The following is a 13,455-nucleotide window of genomic DNA, read 5'->3' as shown; positions in this document are numbered from 1 at the left end:
AGAAATGTGGTTCAAAACAGATATCTCATCACTAAAATAAATAATTCAAAAATAAAACAAAATGAAGAGTTGGTCCAAAATTGATCCGTTCCCACTGCCAACAGAAAGTATTCTACTATTGGGATAAGGATTACGTTATTATGTGCAGAAGTAAATAGCCACACTGAATTGGTTGTGCTGAACCCAGTCGTAGTAATGACTAGCTCTTCATAGTGCTGTTCATTTAGACACCTCAAAATATTTTACAGATGAGGGCGACTGTGTAGTGTCTCTGTTTTACAGATGCTGAAAATGGAAGGCAGAGAGAGAGAGAGAGAGAGAGAGAGAGAGAGAGAGAGAGAGAGAATGACTTACTCAACATATGAAGATTGCCTTGGTATCCCTCTTAGAGCCACTTTAAGAAGTTGCTCTCACACTATCTGTTTCTATCAGCAAAGTGAGCACATTATGCTATCAGCCAAGCCAGCCATTCTTTAAAAAAAGAAGAAATCTGCTGTAGGTAAGAGGACAAATCTATATGGATATTTGCAGAAGCCTCTTGAGAAAATTATCTTACTGGGTACTGCTGCTTCTTTTTCTTCCCTTTCCTGCAGCACACACTGAGCCCTCATTTATTTGGTGGCTGTTACAGCAACACATCCCCTCCGGTCGCCCCCTTGTAAACCTTCCCACATCAGACAATGTGGTGGCAAGCAAAGCACTGATGGAGGAGCATGTGCCCAACACCTGCTGTTCGAAAGAAAACAAGTTACCATCATGGAAACACCTAGTTCATGCCAGAGACTTCTGTGCAGATCCTACAGCCCAAATCTGCTCTCACTGTCATGGCACAGATGGACCATTCAGCACCTTCTGACACCATCCTTCTGACACATCTTTCCTTCTCTATCCTGCTCAGTGTTGCACTAAAACGCACAGGGGCTATTCTTCAGTTCCTCCTAGCTGTGAATTTCTAAATGTTTGAAAGAAAAATTCTAAACACACTGAGATCACCAGCCTGCCTTCTCTTTATTTACACACTCTGATGTGGAAGCCTTGTCTCCAAATTCAGGAGTAGGCAGCAATTACTCACTGGTGAAGGAAAGGCAATTTGCACACCCTCAGAGGCACCATCTCCCTATTTCACAACGCAAGATTCCAGGACCCTCCAGTTCACGTAGCAGGGCTGGGAAAGACCTCTGCTAGTTCACCGCCAGTTCATCAGAGACAATACGCACTAGGCGGATCAATAGTTTGGCTCCGTAAGTATAAGGCAACTTTTATGTCCTTCATGTCTCCCAGAGCTTACTTCTGAAATTCCAAACAGGTTTGAGATGAAATATCTGATGCATTGTCCCTAATTGTAAATTAGGAGCCAATCTTAGGGATGTACACTTCCTTCCTTCTTCCATGGGGCAAGATTTAATTTCCACTTAGTACAATAGAACTTATTCCCAGGTAAGAAGGTTCTGGGTTGCAACCTCAGAGTTGCATGCATGCCAGCAAAACCATGATTTGCAAACCAACTTGAAACCATGGCCAGCATTCAGTAATTATATTGGTTCAAATACAACCATGAACAGACAAAGGAAGGATTTCTCTCTATATAAAGGAAAGAAAGAAGGAAGATAAAGGAGTGCATATTCTGAGGATTGCTCTCAATTTGCAATAATAATAAATGCATGATGCCAATAAAGTAGATAAATAGGTACCACTCTGGTGAGAAGGTAAACAGCGTTTCCGTGCGCTGCTCTGGTTCGCCAGAAGCGGCTTAGTCATGCTGGCCACATGACCTGGAAGCTGTACGCTGGCTCCCTCGGCCAATAAAGCGAGATGAGTGCTGCAACCCCAGAGTCGGTCACGACTGGACCTAATGGTCAGGGGTCCCTTTACCTTTAATGTTACATCTGCACCAGGTTTAAGCCTTAAGCCAAGATCAATGGACCCAACAAAAGCTGATGAATTCATCAGTTTTACCTAGGCATGCCAACATCCTTTCCTAATTTAAGTTTACTCCTGGAATCTGGTGCAACCACAGCTGTAATGTTGGGTCTTGCCAAGAAGAAAACAAATTTGCATTTTTAAAATGTTATCCCAGTAGGGAAATGGCCACTGCCGTGTGTGATGACTGAATTGGAAGCTATATTAAAATACAGGAGGAAGGGTTTGCATTTTCTCCACCCCACACAATGATTATCTAACAATTACACCACAGCAGGTGGAGCCAACTTGCCTAGACCATTATCTCCATAGCATCATAGTTAAGCCAGCCTTAATCAAGTTACCTCTTGTGACAAATCAAGGTCACGAAAACCTGTAGCAAAAGAAACGGCAATTTGCCAGCCCACATGGCAAAGGTAATAGAACTGCATATGAAAGATCAAAAACATCCACTGCCATACAAAGCCACAGACCTCGATTTTTGGTGAATGTGTTACACTCTGGTGTATACCGTATTTTTCACACCATAGGACGCACTTTTTCCCCTCCAAAAATGAAGGGGAAATGTTTGTGCGTCCTATGGTGCGAATGCAGGCTTTCGCTGAAGCCTGGAGAGTGAGAGGGGTCGGTGCGCACCGACCCCTCACGCTCTCCAAGCTTCGCACACCTCTCCGCAAGCAGCGGGAGCCCAGCGCTGGGCTCCCGCTGCTTGCGGAGAGTTGCCTGCATGCTGAAGCCTGCGCGCACTGAGCTCAGCGCGTCCAGGCTTCGCGGACCTCTCCGCAAGCAGCGGGAGTGCTCCCACGGGTTGCAGAGAGCTGCCTGTTTGGGGGCTGGGGTCGGGGGAAGCTTGAGCTTCCCCCGCCCCAGCCCCACGCCTGGGGGTGAAAATAATTTCCCCCTTTATTTCCCCCCCAAAAAAACTGGGTGCGCCCTATGGTCCGGTGCGCCCTATGGTGCGAAAAATACAGTACTTCTTCAGTAATGCATCATGGATTCTGATAAAAAATATACTGCTGTTCTACTGCGAAGGAAGCCAGTAACAGACTTCAGATATATTATGGATTCTCTGTCAGTACATTTATTGTTTGCTGTGTTTCATTTGAAAATCCTTTCGCTTAGGACTGAAAGTCAGCTGGGGGAAAGCACCTAACAGCATTTAGCTAAATACTGGAGCATGAATGTGTGTGCATATGATTGATTGATTGATTGATTGATTGAATAAATTTATATACCGCCCTATACCCGGAGGTCTCATGCATGTGTTATATACTACACAGCACACACATGATTTTTTGCAAGAATTTCTACATTATTTGTCAGAATTTCTTTGGAACCTTTTTTTCTTTTAATAACAAAACTTGTATTATGACCTACACGAGAAATTTGAACTGTGGTCTGATGCAAAGGTGCCATTTTAACTTCAGGGACAAACTTATATGTCTTCCCTTATACGATTCATTATTTTTCATGTAGTGCAAACAGAGAGTGGGAGAAGCACAGAGAGAAGAGGGGCTTCTGCCTGTTTTGTCCAAATGGAGCATGATCTTTGAATAGTGCACCACCAAATCCTTCTTTGAAATTAATGTTAAAATATGTATGCCCTGACTTCTGATTTATTATATCATTGACAAATAGTAAAGAGGACAGGCACGTCGTAAAGTTTATGGATGGAGTGATGGCATGCACAATAATGTCTCGTAAAGAATAACAGGGAGGGGGAGTTATTTATTCTTGTGGATTCAAGAACGTACAGATAGACTGTCTGCGTGCACAGAATTTTTCATAAATATCCCACAGTGCACCCCATTGTACAGCCGCCATACATTAATTAGAGCGTTCAGCAGACACTGCAATGTGTTACACTCACCCAAGTGAATCTTCATTTTTCACATGCAGGGCCTTACTAATTAAAATCAGCTTTGCAATTAAATGTGGAAAATTGTGTTAAACTTTCAAGCATGGTTTTAAGGATTGAGGGGGGAGAGCCAGGGGAAGGAAGCAATGTATTTATTTTTAGGGTGTTTTATTTTGTTGCAAATGATTTTTTTCCATCAATGTAAGAGCCAGCAAAAAGGGACGTGTGAGGATTTCTCCTCCCGCCGCCACCCCCGTATTATAGATGCTCCTCTCTGTTGCAAGTTGCAATGCTCCACTATCTCTCTGCCAGTACCTGGCCCGGTTCCAATGCTTTTAGTGAGTGCTATCTGTCAAGGCATGAATAATACAGCCCCTAGGCTGTCGGCAGAATCCAAATGAGGCATACATCAGGAAGCAAGCACTCGACTTTAGCTCCAGAACATGCTCCTGTGAAGACAGGCAATTATTCACCCACGGCTGCAGCCATGGCAATCAAACTGGTGGGTGAAAAGGTATAAGAAACATGGGGGGGGGGGATTGAAGAAGAAAAAGAAATATGGCACAACGAGCGGAGGAAACTCAATAATTTTCTAATAAGGGAAGGTTTTCTAATAAGAGAGAGAGAGAGAGAGAGAGAGATTGGAGTCCTTTCATTTTTTAAAAGTCTGGATCTGAACTGTTTGTATAAGACTTCAGAAGATGCTAAAGCAAGCTTAGTTGTTTTGTTTTTAAAAAGTGCACAGAAAGGTAATGCTAAACAGGCAAGTATTTACTTTTTAAAATAAATTTTCAAGGTTTCCATTTTAAAAAATAGAGGATAAAAAGGAAGAAAGAGATAAGGACCCAATTATTGTAATAACGTTCGGTATCAAATGGACTATTAACAAGGGGGGGGGGTATTGATTAAGGGGCTAAAAGCAGAAGGCATCCCATTGCTCCAATCATGGGGGTAGTAACTTCACACATAGGTTTCCCCCCTTAGGACTTTAGCAGATGACCAAGGTGGAAGGGAAGGGTGGGGAGATAGATGGAGTTTTATTTTTAGCTCTATGCTTGGATTCAGGACTAGCAGCTGAATAACCTGTTCCTTTGTTAACGGGGTGGAGGTGAGACTCCATCCTTTGCTGTGGACAGATGGCTTTTTGCCACCTTTTAATTATTGGGTTAAACGTGATTAAATAATAGGTAAACACTGTGCATAGTGAGGTGGGGGCCACAAAGCCAAAGGAAAAACCATTCATGAAATGGCAAGTGGAAGAGTAATGCTAGTGCTGGTGCTAGCAAGATTACTACCCTCCAAATTTTATTTTATTTTATTTTTTAAGGCTGCATATGCACTCTTGTCAGAGTGATCAACTGGGGAGGCCAAACTAGATGAAATACTAATTGCACGAATGCATTTGACATGCTTGTTTTTGTTATGTAAATAGAAGCCACAGGGAGACTGTGTGTGTGTGTGTGTGTTTAGTTTATATCTCCTTCCCCCTGCCACAATTGGGGGGGGGGGGAATTGCCTCTCCAAAACTGCTATTTGAATGGTAAAGGAAGCCCCCAAAGGCTATCTGTTTTAAAAGAAAAGATAATATTTAACATTATATCCAGCCTGGCCCACAATCCATTAAAAACAACAACAGAGTCCTCTCCTCCAAAACAAAAAAACCCCAAACAGGCAGGTAAAATGTGTAAATCAGCAGTGATGTCACACGTACAGGTTTGAGTGCAATTTAAGGTGGTTTTTTTTCCTTTTTGGGTGATTCTTAAAGCTCCTGATCAAAGTGACCCAACTTTCCTCACCAAGTGGGCAGCAAGAGTATTTCAAAATGGAATCTGCAGATTTTCATTTTGTATTCTTATGTTGTGAACAACCCTGAGATCTACGGATGAAGGGCAGTAAACAAATTTAATAAATAATAATTAAATTCTTTAATGTATTGTTATGATTTTACTGTATTTTTATACCATTCACACACACACACACACACACACTTTCTTGAGCATTCTAACTGAGAGTCGAAATTGGGACACAAATTCTGCAAAATAAATAAAATAAAACAGGACCTTTCCAGGTTCAGTTGTGGGTGTTTACAATGCCAGAGTAACATTTTGCTTTCATTTGTGTCTGTGGCACTTCTTCCCCAATAGCTATGACATCACAATTCTGAGGCATGCATTTCCAATACGCTAATACTGCATTTCTGGGGGTTCTATGCCACCAGCATAACTAATAGCCTCATGAGTTCGCCTGATTCCATTTTAAACTATTGAAGTTAGTGGCTGTCACCACATCTTGATGCAGCGAATTCCTAAGTGATGTGTGAAAAATAAGTGCTTTCTTTGTCTGCCCTGAATCTCCCCACCAATCAGTGGATGATTATAGGATCTAGCACAATCATGAGATTGGGAGAAAAGCAAGTGCCCTGACTTTGTACTGTTATAAATTGGCGGGGGGGGGGGGGCAGGATCCCCTAAACTCTTGGTTGGCTAGGTCTTCCCCATAATTCCTGGATTTAATCAAAGTTGGGATTAATCAAACTATGCCAAACACTCCTGGATTCAGTTTACGTTAATGAGCCAGGCCTCTGGCACAGCTAGCTGAGTGTGGGTCATTGGAGGAACAGAGCTAATAATGGCTGTGACATTAACCCATCAATAAAGCCATTAGGAAGGTGAAGGCTATACCAAATGAGGAAGGGTAGGGCCCCTCCTCCAGCTGGGTGTTGGTGGACAGAGACAAAAGGGTGTAAAGGGTGTAGCATTTTGGTTTGGAGGATGTAAGTGAACAGGAACCAAGTGCCTGCTTTACAAACTTGAGAGAGGGGCCAGGGCAGAAGGCGGGCTGTCTGTTTTGTGCTTCAGAGAGGGTCAGACATGCTGTTTGGGGTCTCTTTGAATCTCAAGTTGCAGCAATGGAAGAAATAGGATCCTCTTGGGATGAGAATACTCTGCACTCTCTCCATCTAGCCTCAGGTTGCATATGTGTGTAAATAAACCACATATCATAAAGTCTGTGTTGTTCTCACTGTCCAAAAGGAAACACAAACTCTGCTACCTCGTGGAACCTCACAGCGCATGGAGATTGGGGTGGTGTAATGGGTAACTGTGGTTTGTTCTTAGGCGAAAACGGATGCTCTTCCCTTCTTTCCTCCTCTTGTAGGTGAAGGAAGGAGGGCAAGGAAGGAGCTCATAACTCCAAGGCACATTTCCTGCCAGTTAAACCAAGTTGTAGATTAGGAGTGGGAAACCAGAGGCCCCTCCTGATGTTGTCAGACCATAGCTCCCACTATTCCTGACCAATGGCCATGCTGGCTGGATCTGGTTGGAGTTGGGAGTTCTCCACAGCCTCTAGAAGGCCACAGGGTTACATTATCATGAAGAAGCGTCAGGTTCCATGCATGAGATAACACTTCCCAGTTCATTCTCTCAGGCACAAGGAAGGAGCATGCAAGCTGAGGAAGAGGAGCTGCTGACAAAGTACAAAGCAATCTACAAAGCCCCGATCCAATGAGATGTGCTGGAGGATGCAGACACAGAGTATTTTGGGTACTGGGGTAAAGGTTGGAGAACTGAAGGAATTGGAATGGGCATGAACAGAAGGAACTGTTTCAGGAGCAGAAGCAGCAGTAATGTTCAGTTCAATTTAATATGGTCAACGCACCAATATTAAAGCATTACATATTCAGACACAATAGCAGCAATCTGCCCTATGTCTGTGAGTGTCTTTATTTTAACGCTGATCTTGGACTGAAGAAATTCAGCCAGCTATACTGCAGATACTAAAATTAAGAATTACTGGGAGTCTGCTGGATGAACCAAAAACCACCTATCTGTTCAAATACTGCCTTCCAGTTGAAAGTTGTGAGCACAGTGTAAGCAAATGGCATATGTCTCTAATAAAGAGGCGGCCCTTCACAGGAAAATAGAAGTGGAGCATACTGGAAATCTGGGTACAAATGCTTTCGAATGCAAAACTGCAATATTGTTTCCATTCATCCGAAATTACACCATTTCCTGCTTCCACAAACGCACAATGCTATTCAAAACAAAGACGTATTTGCAATGTGGAGGGGGTGGGGAAACTCTTTAAAAAAATTAGATAGCGAGTGTCAACTGAAAGCTTCCTTTCCAGTCCTATTAATAAGAGGTCTGTTCCATGGACATAACTGATAATTAGGGTGTTAAGAATTCGCTAACAGCCAGAAATTTTTTTTGATACTTTTCCAAATTGTCTTGTGAAATGTCCTCAAATTTTCATTTAATTAACAGCTTCAAAATCCAGTCTGTTCATGTATTGACATAGCAGGATCATGTCAAGAAAGCAAAATAATAAAAAATACATCTGAAAGTGAAACAATTTCAACCATGGATCCTTAAACACAGGAACATTTATAGCCTCTAATTCTTCCCCTCCCCTGTATCATAAACATATATTAATTAAAATATTTGAAAACTATATCTAAATTCAATTAAAGCATAAAGCTGAACTTAATTTGTTAATTATGCAATTCTTAATAAGAACCTAATATTAATATAATTCAAGCACTGGATTGATCCTGGAGTTTGCTAGAGAGAAAGGAGTGCATTTTGCATGATGAAAAAATGAAGAAAAGGTGCAACTTGAACTCAAAACTCAAAAGAATCATATTTTCCTTTGGCAAGCTAATAAAGTCAGTTATTCAACTCTTTGAAATAACCCTGTAGATTAGACTGATATATATTTTAAAATGTGACATGTAAAACTATTGCTGATTCTTCTCTATCTGCATTCAGAAAAAAAGCATTCATCATGTTTTGGGTGCTTGTTTGATACAGATGCTAATATATAATTCTAATATATTAATGAGCTGTTCACTCCTTTCAAGTGCCTTCTGAATTTCTTTTCTCTACTTGGGACCTTCCTCTGTCTTGCAGCAAGCCGTGGCTTTATTTCTTCTTCTCTCATCACTTCCGGCCTGTCCTGCTCACCTTCCAGAAGGATGGCTGGGTTTTAAGAATGACAGTGTAGCCAAAGATTTCTCCCCATTTTGCACACCCACTTACACACACCCACACACCCCTACACTACTCTGCAAATTTGCCTCTGGAGACCGCCTGGTAGTCTGCAGATCACATTTTGAGAACATCTTAAGTCTGAGCAGAAAAACTGTTATTTGCCCTTAAAAACCCATTGCCATTGGGAATCATCAATCAAATTCTAGGACCAATAAATAAGTCGTATGCTGCAGGCTCGAGCTCCACTCATTTATTCATCCACAATTTTTTCCAACACAAATCTTTGCCACATGAGGAATCAGATACAGTATACCAATGCCACTGCTGTTGCTGCTTAAAGTGTCCAGGCGTGGATTAGATTCCTTGACCATCGGCAAAGATTCCATTGGTCTGGAGGAATCTCTCATAAGTTCATGGTAAAAGCAAACCCTAGAACACACCAGGGCCCTAATTCTGAAACTGCTGTCTTAGGACTGGGATATTATACTGTGAAGAAAATAAATGGCTGATAAACTAAAGAACGAAACAACACTTTGGATACAATATTTAAGTCCGTCGTTATTATTATTTAGTTCAGGTATTTATCTACCACCTAATAGTCAGAATTTCTAAGTAGTGAAATCCACAATGCCTTGTACTAGCCTGTGCACATCTGTCCAATTGTCCCCCATTTTATTATTCGGGGAATTGTGATGGCGGCTTCCAGTGGCCTGAGTTTGACACTCAGGAAAGGAAGCACTGAGGCCAAAGTGGACATCTTCGAAAACCAATCAACTAAGTACTTTTTCTTGTGCCTTAAGGGTGGAATTACTATGGATGGGCAGTCCACAGTTTAGTGTTAAAACATCTGTAGAGGAAACTTCAATCCCCAACATCTTCAGACTTCAAACAGACTTCTGTTTGAAACCCTAGAACATAGCTGTCAACTTTTTCCATTTTTAAAAGGGAAATTCCCTTATTCCGAATAGGATTCCTCACAAGAAAAGGGAAAAGTTGACAGCTATGCCCTGGAAAGCCACTGCCAGTAGGCAGTGCTGAGTTCAATAGACCAATAGCCTGATTCAATATAAGACAGCTTCCTATGGGTGGTATTCAACTAAATACATGTATGAACACAATAACTTCCACTTGCTCAACCAGACTCCCCCCCCCCTTTTCCCATTACACGTGCACCCTGCCACCCCCAAATCTGCTCTGGACAGTTGGAGAAACCCCCAGAACCTATTTAGGAGGCATATAGGGGAAGGAGACAGGGCTGAAGTCCTATTGCACAAGCATAACTTGTTGGGCTTATGTGAAGTGCTACTTAGCACCGTGCTGAATACAACTCACTGTTCCTATTCCCCTTTTCATATTAGTTATGGCTTGGGTCAGATCTCCTCTGTGTTATGCTCTGCTGGTCTTTGGATATATGGAACGGATGAGCAGTAGATGTATATGAATCCCTTGAAACCACATGTCAACGAACTTGTACTTTAAACACAGAAACATAAAGACCAATCTGAAGTAAAGGCCATTGAATTAGGTCCAAACAATGGAAACGAAGGATTAACAACACTAAACTAACATGTTGCTACTGGGAATTTTATCATTCATCAAAGTCTACAAGGCCTAGCTACTGTATTAATGGCAATAATATAACCATCTGGATCTCAAAGACTCATTATCACTAATCTGTCCTAGAATTGTCCCTTTGAATCTATCCCCGTCATTGAACTCCCTGTGCTCAAAAATCTAAGTTCTTATTCCAGTTATGAACTATATTAAATTATGGAAATCACAATAGCCAGGGGTGAGGGTGGGGAGGTGGGGGTGGGGGTGGGGATAAATGTAAATAAGGTCTCATTTTAATTTGCCTCGCATGAACCACAAAACTGCATATGTTGCCTGACAAAATATAAGCAGAACATGTGTATTCATGAAAAAGTGTCTTCACTAAAGCAGCATTTACACATTCTGTATTTGGGGATCTACTTCTCTCTGTAACTAATATACCTAACGGGACATAAGTTTGAATAGAAAGTGAGGAAGGAACACCTCAATATCTCAGTGCTTGTTTCCTTTTGTTAGATTTTCATTTTACAGCCCAGTTTTGCATACAGAAAAGTTAATGATTGGGAAAGCGAGACTGCAATTAGAAGCAAAGAATGGAACACAAATAATAATAAAAGAATTATTCGGTACACTATTAGACCCCCAGTGATTGTGCCTAGGTCATCAGCAGAATCATGTCAGGTAACTTGCCTACTAAATTGCTTCATTATTTGCATACACATACACACACACACACACACACACATTACCTTCTGTGTCTTGCATATTTGCCACTAACATGACCACTGCCATCACAGCCAGGAGTAGGGCAGCTGTAAAAAGGAAGGAATTAATTATATAGGTGTTAGTGTGCTGCACAGAGATTATATTGAAAGCAGACGGCAGGTATTACAGAGATGGAGGGCAACAAAGACAGAAAGAGAGAAATCAAATAACTGAAGGAAAAAGGGTGGGTGGGGATGCTTTTTATTAGCAAATCCCAGGGGAATTAATTTCATCAGTGCAGCAGGGCATGAGCAAACCACCAATGAACTTGAAAGTGCATTATGACCATTAAAAGGCATGAATTTTCTAAATTGCTAATGGGGATACATTTTACACTCGGCGCACTAACCTGAACAGCTCTTGTATGGCTGGTTCCACGGGAACTGCAGAGAGATGGAAAATATATAAAAATTTATCATCTATCACAAGTACCCCCTTCTCCTGCTGAAAATTGCCAAAAAAGGCTGTGTAAAAAAGCAAGGGTCAGAATGAATCATGCAAAGAGATTCTGGAGGATGAAGGTCACCCTGAGCAGGGGCCTTGAGTGATTTACTGAAGCAAGAGACGTACCTCGAACACCTTTGGACCGTGTGCGATGGCGCTTCTCGTCTGCATCCACCTCCATCTGGGAATAGATTAGCAGGCAGTCAATGCTCTTATCCTGCATGCACAGACTATCAATGCACAGGCTGATACAGTCTCTCTCTCACACACAATTTATTGACAATATTTTAATTCCATTTTATCCTGCAAGGGGAGAGCCTGCATTAAGAGGGTTCTTAAAAAAAATGCTCCCTACATTTGTTTAGAACCAAAAAAATACCCACATGGCGCTTTTTTTTTATTATTATTCTAATCACCTGGCTTATGTGCTCTCTTCCTCTTAACCAGTTTCGTGACTTAAAATACCTGTATAGTAGGTTTCCTTCCCTAACCACCCCTCCCCCCAGTTTCTTTATAAAAGGTCTTTCTTTAAAGGAAACCAAACAGAGGGAGGCTATAACAGATTTCTCTGCAGTTTGAAACTGAGGTTAGGTGCTCTAGCATATTGGGAGGCTTTTAAGAGAGAATTTTAGGCAAAAGAAGAAAGGAAAACAGAGTCAGAAGCACAAAAGAGATATTAAGGCTTGGTATGTCTGCCTGGTCTTGAAACTGCTTTTTCTGCTTGTGTTTGCTGTTGCCTCACTTTAGATAACTTGGTCAAGCCACGTGTTATGGATTAATATTATAAACAACGACTTCAAGTTTCATCAGCACAGGTCCTCTAAATGAATCATGCTCCTTAATCAGAGATCCAAAGGTGTGCTCATATATGCTCCCTGGAAATATATATTGTATTCATGAGGTTCCCTTTAATGCCGATGGAAGGACTAGCTCTACATGCATAATAAGGGGGGGGGGGAGATGTTCCATGCATACTTGTACCAAATGAAATGAATGCAGAAGACATTTGTGGGGGCAGCCAGCTCTGGTGAGGCACAGAAGCTCCCATACCCAGAAAAGACCGCTAGATGAACGTGACGGGATGGCAAAGAACCAAAGTCATGTCCAGTCATGGCAATGTGAGGATTTCCAGTCTAACAGCCAACAGTGGTACCTCTGGTTACGTACTTAATTCATTCCGGAGGTCCGTTCTTAACCTGAAACTGCTCTTAACCTGAAGCACCACTTTAGCTAATGGGGCCTCCCGCTGCCGCCGCGCGATTTCTGTTCTCATCCTGAAGCAAAGTTCTTAACCCGAGGTACTATTTCTCGATTAGCAGAGTCTGTAACCTGAAGCATATGTAACCCGAGGTACCACAGTAGTTGAGATGCCTAGCAATCAGCAATCATGTGGTTGGCATTTTAAAAGTAAATTGCAGGTGTGAGGACCTACATTCAGAATGGGACCAAAGAAGAGAGTTAGGGAGTTCGTATTTATTTTGGGGGAGGGAGATTTTTAACCTTTCCTTGCTACATTACCAACCAGAATTTCCTTCGAAAGGAGCTTTCCAGGTAGTGGAGGGATGATCAAGGCCACAGCGGGGTGTGTGGGTGGGGGTGTTTCAATGGATTAAAGCCTTCTATCCCCACATTAGGTTCCTGATCTGGATTAGGATCGTGCTTGCAATTTACTTTTTAAAAAGTCGATCAAGCAATTGTTAATTGTGTGATTAGCATCTCATCTATAGTTTGACCCTCAAACCACCCCCAATAGGCTGTCATTTGAAATCTGGCAAAGGTCTCACAATATTTTATATAAGATGCTTCTACTGATACAATCCAGTGCATGGAACAAAACAGAAAAATGTTGATATGAACAGTTTATGAAAACACCACGGTGCTTTGAACCTAAGTCCTTCATGAAATAACTAAGAAATGGCCAGC

General features: G+C 41.8%; 1 protein-coding gene across 17 annotated transcripts in view; it reads right to left on the bottom strand.

Annotated features, from left to right (window-relative positions):
- The window catches only part of MYT1L (myelin transcription factor 1 like), a 288,821-nt gene that overhangs the window by 109,331 nt on the left and 166,035 nt on the right, over positions 1-13,455 (bottom strand). For 16 of the 17 annotated variants that reach the window (XM_081906010.1, XM_081906001.1, XM_081906002.1 and 13 more), the window contains 3 exons: positions 11,659-11,713; positions 11,438-11,471; positions 11,073-11,135 (listed from right to left, as the gene is read on the bottom strand). The exons of the other annotated variant lie outside the window; for it this stretch is intronic. In XM_081906010.1, coding sequence (XP_081762136.1) covers positions 11,073-11,135; positions 11,438-11,471; positions 11,659-11,713 — 152 coding nt within the window. The remainder of the gene's footprint in view (positions 1-11,072; positions 11,136-11,437; positions 11,472-11,658; positions 11,714-13,455) is intronic. 17 annotated transcript variants of the gene reach the window in all.

The sequence above is a fragment of the Podarcis melisellensis genome, assembly GCF_964234715.1.
Source record: "Podarcis melisellensis genome assembly, chromosome: 3".
NCBI lineage: Eukaryota > Metazoa > Chordata > Lepidosauria > Squamata > Lacertidae > Podarcis > Podarcis melisellensis.
The sequence above is the reverse complement of the archived record's forward strand: the minus strand, read 5'-3'. Positions and strand labels throughout refer to the sequence as shown.